The sequence below is a fragment of the Cyphomyrmex costatus genome, unplaced genomic scaffold, assembly GCF_001594065.2.
Source record: "Cyphomyrmex costatus isolate MS0001 unplaced genomic scaffold, Ccosl1.0 scaffold502, whole genome shotgun sequence".
Classification (NCBI taxonomy): Eukaryota; Metazoa; Arthropoda; class Insecta; order Hymenoptera; family Formicidae; genus Cyphomyrmex; species Cyphomyrmex costatus.
This window is the reverse complement of record NW_017279285.1, coordinates 909,519-928,875: the sequence shown is the minus strand read 5'-3', so window position 1 is coordinate 928,875 and position 19,357 is coordinate 909,519. Positions and strand designations below refer to the sequence as shown.

The 19,357-nt window shown below is 38.8% G+C and overlaps 1 protein-coding gene across 1 annotated transcript in view; it reads right to left on the bottom strand.

Annotated features, from left to right (window-relative positions):
* The window catches only part of dally (division abnormally delayed protein), a 53,497-nt gene that overhangs the window by 17,750 nt on the left and 16,390 nt on the right, over window positions 1–19,357 (bottom strand). Inside the window, exon 5 of the mRNA XM_018545812.1 lies at window positions 1,886–2,172. Within this exon, the coding sequence (XP_018401314.1) occupies window positions 1,886–2,172 (287 nt within the window). The remainder of the gene's footprint in view (window positions 1–1,885; window positions 2,173–19,357) is intronic.

Sequence of the window (19,357 nt, the reverse complement as noted above, 5' to 3'; positions counted from 1 at the left end):
ATCGTTCTTTCCGTAAAATAAAATAATAATTGATCAGATGTTTTCCTTGTTCAGTTGTGCAACGTGTGTCGGAGAGAGCATTTGACTAACTATCCATTGCTCTCTCGTACTAATGTTATCCTCGCGTCTCTAATGGAAGCGTGCAGTCTATTACAGTCTATGGAATTAACAAATCGTTCTTCGTGCGTACGCGGCATTTCAGGCATCCCTTCATTGCAATATATGGAATCTCATTTAGGCGTTCTGCTTGACGTTTGACGCTCGCCGTTCGATTATCCTCCGACTCAGCTTCCGCGCGATCGATTATACATATATTATCGTTGAGGCAAGTTCGAAACTCGTTTTTTCTCTCGCTTCAATGATACTCTCATTTCACGGTCGAGTAGCAGCATCTCCAACGGCTACGGACAATGGTTGATAAAGACGCTCGTCTTCTCTCTCGGGTCGCCGATAACGATTCGATTCCTCTCCGTCGCTGACGGTTAATTAAGCGACGGGTAGCGCGTTTTTCGATTAGACGATCAAATGGCACGTTATCGATCGCGAGATGGTATAATTCAGCGCGTGAACGATCAACCTCGTTCAAGTTAGGGTTCTAGGGGTGCGATCCACTTAACCCTGTAAATGCTTCGTTGATCAATTAGAAGACAAAATTTTATGAATTGACCAATCAAAGAATGCTTCGAAGCATTTACAGGGTTAAGTGGATCGCACCCTAGATTCACAAGAGTATCATATCCTTTTTGTCTGAGAATGCCTCGTCTTCTTATTAGCTACTTTTCTTTTCTGAACGCCATTCTTGACCAATTAGTTTATCTCGTCCAATAAACGTTCAGTAATTTTTTTAATATGATTCGTTATTAAGTAAAAAATAGGTAGTTATTTGAACTATTCTTGTTAATGATCGCGTTCGGTAGAAAAAGCAACATAAATATTTATGTAACAAGTCAATATATCGAAAAAGCAATTTTGCAGAAAAATCTAAAACTTTGGCTATATACAGAGATCTGAAAACAATTTTGTTGGACCATCAAAATAATTTTGCAGGAATTTTAAACATGATGAGCAAAATGCTGCAAAATATTTTGACATTCTAGCTAGTAAGCAATTTTGTCATCTTATCTGTTTTGAGGATCCAGCAAAATTATTTTTCAGATCTGTATCTAGCTTGATTTTTAAATTCTTCAGTAAATATTGCTCTTTCAGTGTATTATCGTGTCACAAGAATGTATGACTGTGTTTCGTTGCTGGAAAGCATCCAATATCTCGAGCCTAAGTGGGAATCACTCTGGTCCAAATGAGGTGTCGCGTGTAAGAACCATGTAGGGTGGGAAGGAGAAGCTGGTCGCGCCGCGCCGGTGTGAGGGCATCTTAAGGCGAGGCCACCCGGCCTGGTTGATTAATAAGGGTGCGAGAGAACTACCTTCGCGTTCCATTCTCCTGCGCTCTCCTCACCATGCCCGCTTCTTTCGCGCCACGATCGTTCCCACGAAAGCGCATTCCGCGGCGGCTTGGATTTTGAGCGACGGCAGGATTCGATTAGCGAATCGCGTGCGTTTGTTAACCCTTCGCGCGTCCATTTATTCCCGGCCGGCATTCATTCGACCGGAGAGGAGCGGCCGAATGAGTGTTGCACCATTTTTCTTTTGTTGCGGCAACAGCCCCGTCCGATACGATAACGCGTTTGGAGTGAACTTATATTTACCTAATGTATTATGTACACGTGACGTCAAAGAAACGGAATGCTGCCGATGATTTAACAAGACCCCGTGTCAATAAATCTCGCACTTTGCGATCGTTTTTGCATCGAGAGAAAATACCGACAACCTTGATTTTGCAAAAAAATTATGGCAAAAAAACGAATTGTTGGAAACAGTGTACTCACTCTCCGACACGTTCGCCATTCCAGCAATGTTTGTCGGGATATTCCTCGCAGATCGCGTCCGCTAATGTGCCGTAGAAGATGCGGGACCTGAGGACGCTCGCCAGGAAGTTAACCAGCTGCTTGTGCAACTTGTTCAGCACGCTGTCTTGTGCGTGAGGCGGTAACGACGACGCAGCTGTGTGCACCTCGCCAGTGGACGACGTGGACGATTTCGCAGCTGCATCCGAGGACACTGGGCTTTTCTCGTCGGGCGATTGCAATTCCGAACGACCACACACACTTCTCACCTGAAAGAAGCCAAAGGCATCGATCGTGTCGGTCATCAATATATAACGAAATAAATAAATTCTCGAGATAAGAAACTAACTACATAGAAAAAGAGAACAACTTTGCTCAAACACGTAAAAATTTAATTAGATACAGATCTGAAAATAATTTGGTTAAACTACTAAAATAATTAGTACGGTATTCAAGTTGTATACTTAATAAGATGTCAAAACTTTTTGCAGCTCTACTTCATGCTTGAATTTCCTATACCTACTCTTTTGAAAGTTTAACAAAATTATTTTTAAATCTCTGCATTTAATTAAATTTTTGAATATTTCAGCAGAATCGGTTTTTTCCGTGTTTGCGGATAAATCAGACACCACGGTAGTGTTTCTGAATTATAAGTGACGGACAGGAGACATGATATTTCCAATTAGGTATCGGAAACACATGATTTTATATAAAAAGGAAACGAACGTAATGTTTGATAGATGACGGTCTTCTTTTCTTTTTTAATCAGGAGAAAATAGACTCGAACAAATCAAAGAAGTCGCACGACGAGAGACGATGCTCGCGAAAATGTGACACCCTGTATATCAATGCCGCTGCACCTGGCTGCAATAATGGTACGGTAAACGCGACACACGCATAAAGATCAGCACCGTAAGAGCTTTTGCCAGCTACGGCGCGTCCATTGGCAAGTGTCGCCTGCGAAACGACTTGTTCCCGTTCCGAACGACGCGTCAATTTCTCGACGATTTAATAGGCGACGCGCCCTGACAGTTTTTACACTCGGTCGCGTCACGCCACGTTTCGGCGCGTTCACGCGTTAATGAAGGCATACACGCGCGTATACACGCATACGCACGCAGTATCTTGTCGTCAGAGAGTATTCTTCTCCGTCCCAAAACCGCTGGTGGCCGGGCTCTTTCCGGAGGTCGCAGTTTTCCGAAGCACAGCGAAACACGTGAAACATTATGACAACTGACGATGATATTTTTACGGTGTTCTCGGAGATTTTGCAAGACTTCTCGGAAAATAGTATAACACGGGTCTTTTTATAGCGTAATGTCTGTCGGAGATGTCCAGAGCCCCAAAACGTGGCGTTGCCAAAAGCGCAACTTTTCTCGTCTTCTTCTGCACGCCAGCCACGTGTACGTGTATTACGTGTCCCAAGGTAATCTAAGGTGCATTCACAACGATCACGTACAGGAACTCGCGATATTTCAGCTGGCTTAAGTTGTAAATTGCTATTTACGGATCACGTAAAGGTCCACAAACGTAATCACGCAATGGCGAAATTATCGAATCTTACTCCACGGCGAAGGAGAAGTAATTTTTATCGATTTCATTTCGTCAAGAAGAGTTTATAACACAAGACGATCCGCATCGCGTATCCAAAAGTTTTATAACATTTCTACGCGTCATCGTACAGTTCGATCACAAAGATAAAAGCGTTTTCGCTCGGAGCGAAAGTTTTCTACTACCATAAAAAGAAGAAAAATATTATCTCTCAAATCGAAAACGGTTCCGCCTTTGTTTCAGATGTCCATTCCGATTGCGATTTTATAGAAAACGATTTTGTGTAAAAACACACCTCTCCGCTCCATTTTTTTTCCATTACTTCTTTTTTTTTTTGTCAATCCGTTTGAAATAAGATTTTTTATTTTTCGGAATTTTATGTTATACGAAATTCGTCGGTATCCTTTACAGGCAATGATGAAAATGTCTTCTTTGAAAGCCAACTCGTGATAAGAAATACGTTGGTCATTATCAATTTTAATTATCTTCATAAATGTATTTTATATGCGGACAGCCAATGGATTTCGATAATTTTTAAAATTCTTTTCTGACATAAAAACACTTTTTATCGCCTCGTTTCTAGTTATGTCGTCACTAATCTCATGTATCAAACATATAATTTTATTTCATTTTTATCGCTTTCGATTATCCATAATTATTAATCTCGTCAATCAACATAACAAACTCGTAAATTCCTTTTAATAGATTCACGCATTTTCGAAATCTTCTGTTAACGTTATTATTAATCTTATCCATCAATATAACATTTATCCACTACTTGACCTAATATACTGAAATTCTTTAAGTTCTTGCAAAACCGCAATGTGATGCTTTTGAATAAGAAATGTGCAAAGTGTGAAATTCTGATTTCAATAAGATTTTGTAAACATATATTTATACAATAAAATTATCTTTATATATCCATACACACACACACACATTAATAATACTTTTTAAAACTAATTATTTTCAAAATTCATAAACTTTGAATTATTAAAACAAATATTATTGAATAAATAAAGGTAATTTTATTATAACATTTTTGTATAAAAATCCTCCTTTTTTAATATCTTAAATAGTTTTTGATATTTAACGATAGAAAAAAAAAATTAAATTGCATTATTTATAAAGAATGGAAATTCATCCTGTATACAAAATTTCATTTAGATCAAAATTTAATACTTCAGGACTTGGCTTCAGGAAGGTTCCTTTGTTCATACTGAAGTTCTATAAGTGTTTTTTGAGACCACAATAAGTAACGCTTCAAATAAGAACTTCGCTAAGTACTCCACGTGAGACATTACATTCTCATCGCGACAATAGTTATCCAGGGAGATTGCTTTTGTGATTTTTACCAGGTCGTGCGATAGGCAATGAACCCGTCTTATCGTCAGTGAGATCAAAACGCACGAATCAAGAGCGTTTATCATCTTATCAGCCGCGCCGCCGTTTATACAATAATCATTAAAATGATCGTTGACATCTCTCCCGCGAGACTCCCGCGCCGCCTTTCTGTCCTAATTACTTTTTAACGCAGCCCATAAAAGGAGCCCGGGCCTCGGCAATGCGGTGGTTGCTCTTCGGGCTCTTCGAGGCGGCATAATCGTAAAACCGGCTGGCCGAGCGTAATTAAGACGGCACGCGTGGGCGTTCAAACGTCGCTCGCTCTCTCGTCTCTCGTCTTCTCGATTTCTCATTTTTTTCTTTCTCTCCTTCTCCGTCCTTCTTCCCTCTCTTTCCGAGAGACGCGACTCCTCCATCCTTCCTTCTCTCGAATCCTTGCTATACTCGAGCGAAGTGGACGAAACACGAGGCGAGTTTGGAATGCCGTGCATCTACCGTGAGAAGACTTCCAAACGAGTGGGACGATAATATTGTCCCACTGTGATTTTGCAAATATGCGATCTTGAATATTACACTTCATAAAAGAACTATAACAGTATTATGTAACTGATAGTATATATTATATCAATTATATTGATTGATGTGATTAAGCTAAATAGTGGCTTTTTATAAGAAATCAAGATTTCTCACTGGGAAATCTTTAGTTCCTATTAATTCTAAAAAAAACAGGAGATAACCGGCAATTCTAAAGCACAGTTATGCAGATAAGACTGGCATTTAAACCGTATCTGCAATATAACTGATTTAAATCGTTTAACTTGATAGTTTAATGCCTTCTCTTTCATTGCTTCCCGTCGGAAGAAGAGGAACAGATAAGGATGTTACATATATATCTTTTCTAGTAAAGTATGTTGAATGACTTAAAGGCCAATTATATTATAATAAATGATATCAAAAATGTGTATTAAAGAGATAGAATACAGAGTAAAAAATATAATATAAAAATATATAAATATAAAAATAAAAATAAATATATTAACCTTTACACGACGGGAAAACTGCTATAGAGGCGCTGAAACAATATCACATTTTGAAGTAAAGAATACAACGAAATAATCAGGGTTGGAAAGAAATTCATAAAAGTTACTCGCGATTACGTTACTGTTACTCGCTACTGATTTTAAAAAGTCACAAGTCTTAATAATTTTTGTTATTTTTTCATCAAATTTTGATGATTCGTTTCGTAGCATCCAACTGTTTTGATCACTGAACCAGTTTAATATGAGATCTGTAGTAATTACAATGCGGTTATGGTTAAACGCAACATAATCATGAAACTCAATTATTATTATTATTATTACACACGTTTCCATATGCTATATATATATTTATTATATATTATATACAAAGTGTAACGTAATAAAAATAACTATTATATTCCTAACTATTAACGTTACAAATCAGGAAATTTATAGTAACATCGATACCTATATAGTCATTACTGCAAAAAAGATACAAGTAACACGTTGCTTTCCAATTCTGGAAATAATGAATTATAAATCTTAAGGAGAAAGCTTATAAAATTTTAAAATAAACTCCCGTTCTCTAAAAGTTAAGAAAATTGAATAAAATAATATCATTTAATATAATTTTATATAATTTTTATAAGAGAAGGTTACTACAAGACATTATTAGAAAAAAGATGTACGCGTTAAAAACTAATGCGACAATTTTACGGAAGCACTACTCGAGTTCCCGTAGAAATCTCTGAAAGTCTGTTAACTCCAAAAGAACCCTCCTATTACGTCCATGATGTAATCTTCACCGGCGTAATTGCATCGCTCGAGATATGACGTAATCGCGAGAAACAGAAGGATTTATCCAAAAGGAGTAGATACAAATGGTCCCATATAGGCGCGCATTGTAAGAAAAAAAGAAGCGGTAGAAAGAGAAAAGAGAGAGTCAATCTGGACGAATGGGATGACACAATCAGCGAGAATAGATCCCCGCTGCGAAACGCGCGCGGAATCTTATCGAGAGAAGTTTCGCACGCGTGTCCCTTATTCGCATACACGCGAGCTTCGCCGACCAGGGAGGGCCGGCTGTACCCTTGACCCGTTCTACAGCAAGTGGCGACAATGAGTTCCGCTTCTCACTCGTGGGACAAACGAAGCGGATTAGAAGATTAGGATGTTATCGCTTAACGCGCCCGCGCCCAATCACGCTCGGCCGGCTCGCACGTACCGAATATATCGCGACGATCTCAGAAAGAGAGCTGCGTGAAGAGCGATCATTGATCGCTACTTGTATGCTTCCTCTGACGCCGGAAGCTAGAAATTTAGATTTCTAAGTTTAACACTGGAAAATAGCGGTATCAACAAATTATATGTACACGAAGGAACGATTTAGATAAAGTATCTAAAAATTTGCGTAGATACGTAGATGTAGAATTAATTTTTTCGTCAAAATGATTATATAGAAAATTCAAACACGATAAGTACTACTGCAAAAAATTTTAATATCCTAGAAATCAGTTTAAATACGCTGCATAATTATTTTGATAACCCAACATTTATTTTTAAATGTATATTTAACTGAATTTTTAGATACTTTAGCAAAACTTCTTTCCGTGTAAAAAAAGGAACAATTATCTAGTTGTGGCGATTAAATAAATTTTAAAAATTGAATAGTTCATTACACGTTATATTAATATTAAGCTTAGTAATATATAATAACATTGTTCTGTTTTTTCATGTATTATTTTATCTAATATTAATGTAATATATTAGCTACCATTTGTACTCATATTAAGTAAAAACAGTAAAAATATATTAACATTCATCTTCAGAATATATTAAGTATCTATAATATATTATTAATATTAATGCACAGGAATGCAAAATATTAATATTTTATATCTATCTATAAATATGAACGATAAAAATCCGATAGATATAGAATATCTCATGACATATTATATATACTACACGTTTCCCGATAACTTCAAATTATCTTATAAAATTGAATTTTAATTTAATTTTAAGCGAGATATTAATTTAATACGTCGTGATAAGATACAAAAGAGAGTATCTCGATCGAAAGGAAATATCCGCTAACAAGGATATGGGGCCATTGATCTTTTGCCGCATATTCGGCAACGAGGGTGGTAATTGTGGTATCGATATCGTGCATATTCATGTCAGTGATAAACTATATCGATAACGGGGCCAACGGGGAACGAGCGGATGAGCAGAACGGAGGCTCAAACATGCCCGTGAAACCGAGCACGATGAAGCGGAGATCTCGTTCATCGGATAAGAGAGACCAGGCCTCCTTTCGCAAAGATAGCAACCGGGTAATTGATATACAGCGTGTGTGCGATTCAAATGGAATGCAAGAACTATTCAGCTGGGAAACAGATTACCGCTCGAACAGCAAAGCATTCGAAGTGATAGTCGTTGTTAACAAAGCGCATATATTTTTTTTTACACATTAACTGCCATTGTTCAACATTATCGCCAACATTATTTTTATAACAGTTTATTATTATAATATTAATATTTAATATTGCTACTCAATTGTATTTATTTTTCGTGAAAACTTGCAATAAAATTTTATTTTTCCATCCAAAAAATGGAATTGAATTATCTTCTATTATGTTGAATTATTCAGCAATTAATGTCTTAATGTCAAACATTAAATATTGTTGCGTAATAAAGTCTGAAAAAGAATCAAGTTTTAAAAAGCATGAGATATGTTTTAATTTATTTGCACATATCTATATTCAATCCTCGTGAAAATCTCGTTCTCTTTGTTCCAAGAAGAATACAGAAAAAGGTCTAGTAATAATAATGAAGCCTAGATGATAGTTATTAAAGAGAGAAGAGAGAGAGAGAGAGTTTGATGAAATAATTTCAACCAAAACCAACTAGCTAATTTTATCTTTCCAAATGTTATTTTATTTAATTTAAATTATTACATGGAAAGAATGAAAGGTGAAGTATTTTAAAATTTAAAGATACACAGAAAAATAATTTTATTTGGACCATCAAAATATTGATTACTAGAATATTAAAACTTTTTGCAGCGTTATGTTTAAGCGTTTTACATAATTATTTTAATGATCCAACAAATTTATTTTCAGATCTGTAGGTAAATTTTTTAATATTTCAGCAAAATCGTTCTTACAGTGCATACCAAACAATTAGTTGCTATTATTGTATTTGATAACATTTACTAAATAAGTATTTCGTCAATACACGTTAAATAAAATACACAGTTAATCAATATAATATATTTAGTATAGCTATTATCAGAATTTTTTCAATAAAGTATAATATGTATGCGAATGATTTTGGTTTAATTATATTTCTAATCTTTTGTATGTAACTGATACCTTATTTACATTTATCGATATCTCTCGAATTACCATTCACTTAATCCTTTTTATTGTTCAGTAAAGTATATAATCAAACGTGAAACATCCAACATGAAAAAAATTATCTCGCTAATATAATTTTCTGTCCCCTTCGAGAAACCTCGAGTTAGTCGCTCGTGTCAGGCTCGAGGGTTCCTCGACTTCGACCGTAGGTTCGGGAAAATTGAGATTTCCAAGATCGACGACAACGCGTGACACCGGCACTGGATAATAATACTCGTCGGTTAGGAGAGAGAACGCGGGCATCGCGTTCAACCGCTGATGAATAATAACGCATCCTGCTCCACCTACTACGGGAGACAATACCGATTCCAAGGATCCTCGACCCGGCGCTGCCCGCGCTCACCACCGCGCTGTATACGTCGTCCCGGCGGAACGATGGGGACCGTGTGCGAAGAATACAAAGTGCTATATATACCTATTCCGTTCTCCGACGACAAGAGGCGTCCATCGAGTGACGCATCAGACATCTCCTATGGGAATACGCTCAATGTCGCGGCGCGGTAAACATCCGAATAACTAGACAGCCTCTAATAAATAAAGAGTCTGGCCATTCGAAAAGAATGATTCTGATGGAGTATTTAAAAATTTAGTTTATAAATATACTGTTAAAAATTTCTATTGCAAACATCCAAAGGTATTGGAAGTTTCTAACCAACAAAAATGTGCTGTAAATTTAAACAGTTATACATTGTGAAATTACAATACTTTATAAAGTATACGCAAATCTCTATTGCGCATGCGCAGCGCGCCAGTTTTGTAAATTCACAAGCAAATTTTATTGTAAATTCGTAAATGTTGGGAAATCACAACGAAACGTTACATGAGTTGTAAATTTACTGCATATTTTTTTATTATAAGAGTATTGTAAATTCACAAAAATATTTCTAACAGATCTGATAATTTTATTGGGTCTTTAAAATAATTGCGTAGGAAGCTTAAACATAATAAATAATATTGTAAAATGTTGTGGCATTCTAGCAATCAATTCGAGCATAATTATTTTGATAGATCAATAAAATTATTTTTAGATCTGTATTTAGCTAAATTTTTAGATACTGTAGCAAAACCCTCCTTTCCAAAACAGCCACTTCCGATTATTGGTCCGTCATGTTTTAACAACTGCTGTTGAAAGATGGAAAGAAATGAGAAAAAAATAGAACAGAAAAGAAAGAAATATTAAATAAATGTATATGTCTTCTCATGCATAATTTTGTTAAAACTAGAGACCTTGTATACAAAAACGCGACTCGTATCCAGACTCTCATTAGAGGGTCTCTACAAATGACACAACTAGAGACCCTCTAATAAGAGTCTGGACACGCGTTTTATATGCAGAGTCCCTAGTTTTAGCAAAATCACAATTATTTCTTATCTCTTTTTCTCTCTCTTTCAGAAATTATTAAAACATAGCGGACAAATCAAAAGTGGCTGTTTCGTGTTCAGACTCTTATTAGAAGATCTCTAGACACCACGGATATAGTCACGTCGAATTCCACGTCTTTACATTACGGAAGTTATCAGATGTTCACGTTCCTCTTGTTTGTTTTATTCACCGCTGTCGGCGTTGTGCGACATAATAAATAATGAACAGACGAAGGAAGGAAATCTACTAAATGCGATATACACGTGACGGAAGAGAGATCGAGATAATTTTATTCTGCGACGTAACTTGTCGAGTCCGCTCCTCCGTGTCGCAGTCGATATAATTTATCCGGGAAAAAATTCCTCGGGCGCGGACACGCGACAGATTCCACGAGCGGTTGGACGGGACAAACGACGATGATGGCGACGACGACGATCGGATGATCGTTTGGCGGCTCAAAGTTCAACCAATTTAGTTGTGGCGCGATGACGTCAGAAATGCGCGTTCACCGTTCGGTTGGGTCGTTCGCGCTCGCTCTCGCGATTGAAGAAGGAGAAGAGTCGTAACCGCCATCGTCTGCGGCGCAGATCGAAGATAACGGCGGGTTATTCGGGCTCGCGAACCTGAAGCACGCGGGGGTAGGTGGCGAAGGGATCGAGTGGTAACCGAGAGAACTCTTCGATCGGAGCATACTCGCGCTCAGCGGTTTCCAAGAAAGTGCGATTAGCTCTAAATAAAGCCTCAGAGCTAATATAAACGTAAAGTTATGTGAATAGGTTTAGACTCGAAAGGCTGCAAATCAAAAGAACTCCGTACAACACAGACCGTTCTAACAACATTGCTGCAATTTTGAGACGTTCCAGCAATATTCTAGCAACATTGCAATATTAAAGTAGCATTGCAAACGTTGTAGCAGCATTAGAAATTCCAGCAATATTGCATGACATGGTGTAAGTAATATTGCAGCAAGCTTTTGTGCTATGAGATATAAAATATTTGAGAGCCTGCAAATACAATTTAGTTAATCGATAAAAGCCAATGTTATAGAAGATCGTCGTGCGCATAAATTAGTTCTCGTATAACAATAATATAAACGTTATACACATTGCTGAGTTTCTTCAGTCAGTTTATTTTATAAATATAACTGACAAGAACACTCCGAGTTTCGCAATAAGACGTATATTCAAATATGCACCTTGCGGCGCACTTATCCCCTTGCGACGATAAGATAATAACAAGGTGAAAGAGACCACAGACAGTAACTCGACTAATTGTATTCGCAGGCCTAATTATGCGGCTCGTAATTTAGAGAGGGACGTTTCTAGGCGCGATCGAGCAGTGAGAGCCGTTCGAGCCTCCCGCGAGGCGGATCCTCTTCGAATAGAACGCACGAGCGGGTCCAAGCCGAGCGGATCGGAGTGGAGCGAAGCGGAACCGCGCGCCGGGTCTCCCGCAAAATGACTACGATCGATAGTATTCGATCCTCGGGCACTCGGTCGGCCTGACTCAAAGCGGCCCGCAAACGGCGGAGGGATGCGTGGAATGCAATGGGCGCGCCGTGAGGTGGTGAGCGCCCCTGCACGCGTCCCCTCGCCACCTCCGCACGTCCGTCTCTTTCGCTCACGAGCTATCCTCCTCCTCTTCCGTTTCCTTTTAACGAATTTCGTCTCGCCGCCAGCTTTCTCTCTCTTTCTCTCCTCTCTTCTTCCTCTTTCTCCTTCATCATTCTCTTTTTCCCCTCTAAAAGCTCGGCTTTTAAGCTCGTCTACTCTCCATATGCTCTTCATCAAGGATATCGATATCGCAAAGTCGTGATATTAATTTTTCCACACACGTATATATCTCGATAATTCCAACTTTCAATTTCGTAATGAAACAAATATGATATGTTTCGGTAATTTTCTTTTTCACTGAATATAGACAGAAAATATGATTTTAATGAAGTATCCGAAAATGAGCTTGATACAAATATGAAAATGCTTTTGTTGGAATCATCAAAGTAATGATGTGGGACACTGGTGGGTAGAATATCAAAACGTTTTTTACAGTATTATTCATTCGTGCTTGAGTTTCCTACATAATTATTTTGAAGGTTCAACAGAATTATTTTCAGATCTCTGTACTGTATAGATAATTTTTAGATACTTTAACAAATCCTTTCCGTATAAATAAAATACGAGCATTTGGAAATATTAACACCATTTTACCGTTTGTTTTATTAATAAGATTGATCTATCATTTACTTTTAATGTACATTCTATTCTTGTTGTGAATAATTACTCAATTCTCGAATTACCAATGGAATATTAAATTACTCTTTTAGTAGAACATCTTTCAATCGCTTATATAAATAGTATTAAAGAAGAAAACTTTCTTCTATTTTCCAAAATTATCTCTGTTCTTCACAATAGCAACATCTTTCCTGACCAACGCAAAATCGCCTAATTTAAATATCATTTGTAATTTTGAAGAGCTGAGTGAGAAACAGATGTTCCTTTCAACATCTTTTAAATAATTAGAACATGTTCTACTAGAAGAATGGTATAATATTTCATTGTAGCAGTTGCTACACTATTCTAGCACGTAAGTGTAACTCTATTCCGACGAGAATAGAATCTACATTAAAGATAACGGCAGGTCAACTTTTTATATATAAAACAAATAGCCAGTATATTTCTCAGGTGATCACATTATTCTGTCTATTCCCTGTAGGTCTGTTTTTCTAATTAAACTGATGTACCACTTTTTGTATTTAAAGTGAAACAGGTACATGTTCGAAATTTGGCAAAAGCGAGAAAAAAGGTCTAGTGCAATTCAGTGAAGCAATAGTCCTGCAGAGGTGCCAAAGAGTACGCGGGTTATCGTCGTCGTCGATGCATTGCCAACATTTTGTGAACCTGGTCTATTTTTTGCGTGACTGAACAAAAGTGTACACTTTTGAAATTTACAGTGAGACAGGTACAATATATGTTTGATATTTGACAAAAATGAAAAAGAGAATTCTAGAGTGCAGTCTAGTGCAGAAATAAAGGAACAAAACAGATCTAATAAAAATGAAACCTATTTCAAAGGGAACGCTGCCTAGATGCGTAAGAATTTTGCGAAAGCAGGACAGACTGAACAGAACGTTGATCGCGACAAATACGCGCGTACGAACAAATTATACGCGCAGTGCGTAATAAGCTACACGAGACGGCGTAACGCCGGGGATAAGCGAATTGGTAAGAAAAAGGAGCAGCGGAAGAAGAAGTGGTAGTTCTCGGCCTGGGACATTGGTCCGCGGAAAAATTGTCGTCGATGTGCGTTGCCAGCTCGCTCGCTCGCTCGGCCAGCGCGGCGGCGGTCACATGGCAACAGCGAGATCTTCTCGCTCTGCATTCCTCTCGCCCTCTCGCGATCGGTGGTCTTCCTCCTTCGACTATTCCATATTCCGTCTCGCTCCCACTCGATTCATCCGAGCCGACGAGGTCCAACGCCACCGAGAGGAAAAGAGAACGGCGGATCAAAAGAGGAAGAGACGAACGCAACGAGTAAACGAAGAAACGCACAGAAGGGACCGTGCTTGAAAGAGAAGCGAGAGAAAGAGAAAGATGGGGAAAAGGAAGAGAGGAGATTAAGAGGCAGAGAGAGAGAGAGAGAGAGAGAGAGAGATGTGCACAAGGTTCCTCCAGGTACGATGGGTTCGCTCGAATTCCCTTTTAGGAAGACTCTACTCCCCTACTCTTCTCATTCCACTGATCTTTCAGAGATGTATTCTTGTTACCGCGCAGTTATCAAGTTTGACGGCTCACCCTCCGATAGTTTCATCTCTCATTGCTAATAAGTTCAGTAAGACTTTTATCGATGGGATTTTATATTGGCGAGAGATTGTTCAAGACCCTTATTTTCTTCTTTGCGCGAGTTCCTTTCACATTCCCTTTTCGCGAAAAGTGTGTAAAGGAGTGAAATTATATAGGATTCTCATAAATAGAACCTCGTCGTAGAATTGCGTTTCCTCGCGGCTTTATAATCATTTTGAATTGTTTTGCAACGTAAGATTACTACGTTGTACATTTACGAGAAAATTTCCTCGTGCAATATGGAAAGTACAAGAATGACGCACGTCTAAAACGAATCCGTTGTACTTTATGAAATTTTTCTTTCCGATATTTCATATTTCTCAAAATATGATCAGCGGAGGAAATTTCTCTTTCTCGTTCATCGTATCTCACAAAAGGTCTTCTTTTAACCGTCAGAAAGGGAACGCGCGTCATGAGTGAATCAATAGTTGTCGCAGAGACGGAAAAATGAAGCGTTTCATATAAATCGCCACGATTTCCTGGACTCCCGATGACTATACGCGTAATCACTTCAAGGAACGGTGGTCGAAAGCGATATCATCTAATACCGCCCACGGTAATAAAATCGTGACATCAGCCGATCGATTTCTCAGAATGTATCCCGATCACACAATGGTTGCCTTAACTATAAATCTTAGGAAAACACGATTCATATTCATGCGCGTATAGACCCGTCAGATCGTTATCGGGGATTTCTTCCTTCCGACGTTATACACGCTCGCGGAAAATCGATTGCGTTCGTCTCGACCGAGATATCTAAAGATAGCGTTCGGGACTCGCGCCGTTGCGTTGTGTCGCGCAACATCCGAAAATGTGTCCGCGGAAATGAAATAGGTATTTCCTACGATGTCGAAACGCCTGCAACGGAGACGTTCCAAGTTTTCGAGGCTCCCGTAAATCTTTCGCGCGATGCGAGAGATACAGTTATATTATTATTATTTCGCTCCAAGGAGACTCGAGTATCCAAGAGATCGAACCGCAGAGATTCGGGAGAACTCACGCGATCTGCGGGATCTCATATCGACGGCGAAGAGCTCGTCGACCAGTTTCGCTGTAAGGGCGCAGCTTCTGCAGCAGAGTTGGATCTAGTTTCGCCAAACTCGTAATGGAGAGCAATCCGACGAGACGAGCTCTCCGAAGAAGCCGCGGGGATCAAAGGGGAGAAAGTCACACACGTTCGTCGTGCGTATTCGCGGCCGGTGGAGCACGCAATTATCTGAAGTAGGTACCGAAAATACCAATGGAGGAATGGGTCATTGATTCCTCACCCGGCACCGTGCCAATGCCTCTCTCTTCCACTTCCTTCATCTTCTTCATCCTCCTCTTCTTCGTCATCGCATCCCGCCTTGTCCTCCTCCGCGGTTCTGCGGTGTGCACGCGTTGTTCCTCGTCGCCGGATGATTATATCGACCGCGTAGGAGGTTGGGTCGAAGCCAGAGAAACTGTGGCTCGCTACGTTGTATATCTATCGCCAGGGACAGGAGAAAAGAGAGAAGAGAAAGAAAAAGAAGGAATATCGGCGCGCGGAAGAGGTGGGAATCAAGGAATTCTCTCTTTCTCCCCCCCTCTCTCTCTCTCTCTCTCTCTCTCTCTCTCACCGTGATTTCTGCGCCAATACGGACGTTTATCGCCCAAGTTACACGTATATATACGTATGGATACGCGTGTCATCGATATCGAATCACCGCGGCGTAACGTCTGGAGAGATCGCCAAGAACCTGTCCTCAACGTCGGATTACCAACACGTATGGGCATGAAACGTATCACGGGGATCAGCGTGAATTTTACTCAACGATAATATATCTTTCTGTAGAATAAAGTTCTCAGCTGCTCTTCGAATAATTCGTCAAGACGCGCGTCATAGAACGTTATTTTACGGCAGAAGGATCTTTATGGGGAAAAGAATAATTCATTTTTTATTATTTATTATTAACAATATTCCGTTATACTTCACAAGAATCACAAGTGACACGACTAAAACATTAATTTCCAAGAAAAAGGGAACATTCTTCAACCTGACAGAAAATTATTGATTAATCAAATATTGGCAAGAAAGATATATTTTTGTCAAAATCCAATGTCTCATTTCTGTTTTTGTCGTTTCACAATCTTCAAAGAAATGTATCCTGTGATGTGATTTATGAATTTTTTCACTTTTAACTGTTTGTTATTAAATTTTATTATTTAAAATCTTTTTGTAATTCTTTTTTTGTAATTTATATTCATTTGTTCCTTATTTTCTTTTTGTTCCTTTTGAGATGACGTTTTGACGAATTTATATAAAGTTAATTTCTTCTTATGATTTATGGGATAATATCTATCTAACTCGTTCATAATAACTAAAAAATCACATTTTATTAAAAATTGTGTCACTTTTAAAGTAAGATGGCAATATAATTTTTACATATTATCATTGCTTATTACCGTGATATAATTGATCATGACACATGGCTGATATTATTTTAGTTAATATTTGATTCTTTTCTCACTAAAACGTTCCTGTTCAGTGATCCAATATTTATTATGTATCATTTTACCAAACAAATTGTAACACGTCAATTCATCATCGCATCGTATCATATCGCAGATGTACGGAAGAACAGGGAGAATGAAACAGCAGGGTGGGTGGGGGGGAGGGGCACAGCAATCTAAATAAAATTAAAACGTATAAAATTAATGTCGGAAAGCCGTTCTACTCTAGACTGACATTTATCCCAATATCGGATTTCATCGCAGGACAAAATTATCCGATATGACATGTAACATCGAGCTGCATACCCACATTCGGCATGACCCAACTCCAAGACCCGATTAAGCGATTGAACTCGATAACATGTAAATACGTTTGCCCAGATTACACGGTAATCCGTCTATCCACGAATCTAGGTCAAACCTGGACGACCACGCATGAGCCAAATTGAAATTCGAGCGATTTACAATAGCAGTGTAAGGGATATTCTGCCGTTGTATCTTCGACCGAAGTATCATAAACACGTGTCGCGTCACGAAATTTACTGAAAAGCTGTTAGTAAATTATAGGGCGCTTATATCAAACTAGAGCCTGAGTTTGAGGTTGAGTTTGACCAATCAAAATAAAGGTCTCTAAACTTGATATTGATTTTTCTTCCTCCTGATTGATTAATTTCAATCTCTATGTCCGATACGAGTGTAACATGCAAATCATGAAATTCCACTTATCCATAAGACATACCTTTTTTACTTATCTCCCGTGATGTATATTCATTCTTTAAATTTTTTAAATTAATTCTTATTAATTTTTTGCTCAATTTTTTCCCCGAGAAAACCAGTTCAGTTGCGTTCAAGCGAAGCGAAGTTTCGAATGTCGTTGTAACCTGCGAGACTGGATGTGAGAAAGAAGATACAACGATGAATAATGACAAGAGATTAATTCTGTTTGAACAGACGCTGAGAGAGAGAGAGAGAGAGAGGGGGGGGTGGGGTGAGGGTGGGAGGGCAGGAAAGGAAGGTATGCGAAGAGGCAATGTCTCCTTTTTCGCATTCGCCCAATTATGGAAGCACTCGAGCGACATTGTAAGAAGGATCCCTGGCGCTACCGTGAATAAAAGGCATTTCTTTGCGAGAACTTGGTCCACGAACGTCAATTCTCTAAGGACATTTAACCGTGTTCATCATTCTAGGTAAACACAGAGAATTTTGAAAGAATGTTTCTTCTCAAACGATTTACTCGAATAGTGCGATACTTAAAAATAAGTAGCATGTATTTTAATGAGTCGTTTTTGAAAAAGAATGTTCCTTTTTCAAGTCTCCAAATTATTCAAGAAAGAAAACAAAATATCCAATTGCTTGAACAAAATCGTATGAATTAATAAGATGGTGTAAGATTACATCAAAATCTATTATTACCATATACCTTCTCGTGGAGAAAATCTATTTAAAAAAAGGAGTGACATTTGCCACTTTGACATAAACCTGTCCTTAAAATAAATGGTTTCCGAGGAACATTTATAAGACTCGCGGATGTAACTAGGGCAAACTCATCGTTTTATTAATTAGACGAGGAATTTCCACAAAGTCCTAATTTCAGCAGATATCCAGTATGCAAAATTTGGCAACATTTGTTTCATTCCTGTATAAAATCCTGTATAAACTCGTCTCCCTGTTTCTCCTTGTTTTCTCCCACTATCTTTTTCTCTTACAGTCTAGTTTTATTTGATCACATTATTTAAAAAATTAATCCCATGGTACAATACAATATTTAATAATATTTATCGAAAGATTTTATCTCGAGCTATACTTTCTGTTTGAAAGTATAGTTCCTTTTCTATCCGCTCTGATTCACGAAGGCAACCAATCCCTTGTGGATTCGGCAAGAAGATTACAACGTGTCTCCTGGATTTTTCGTTAATCCCTCTTTGGCCACTCTTTTGCGCCTTAGAAGAATTCCCGTGCTAATCCGGGGCGGTATAACGTGACTTTCGTCGAGCTTCTCTGCCGATAGAGAAGCCAAGACGGAATGAGAGAGGGCGAGAAGGAGTATCCGTCGGTCGGGAGGAATAAGTTAAACGCCTTCGTGTGTATAGGGGCAGTGCGCGGGGCGCCGCGGGATGAATAATAATGAGGAACATCCAGGGGTGCGGGGAACATCTTGTCGGGCGTCTTTTCGTAAAAAGGCCGTTAAGGTGCTACCTTAACGATCCCCTGGGCCCCACGCCGCCGTCCCCAGAACGAGGGAAGGGGGATCGTAGGGCCCACACGTGGAATGCAGACACGTAATGCTCGCAGAATGCGCCCGGGCCGCCGACCGCCGGGAATTATTAGTGGATTCGTGAGAGAGATCCCCTGAATGCAACGGGTTGGAGCAGGTCTATACATGCGCGCCGGCATCGGTCCGTATATACACGCACGGGGGAGGGAGGGAGAGGAGGGGGAGGGGG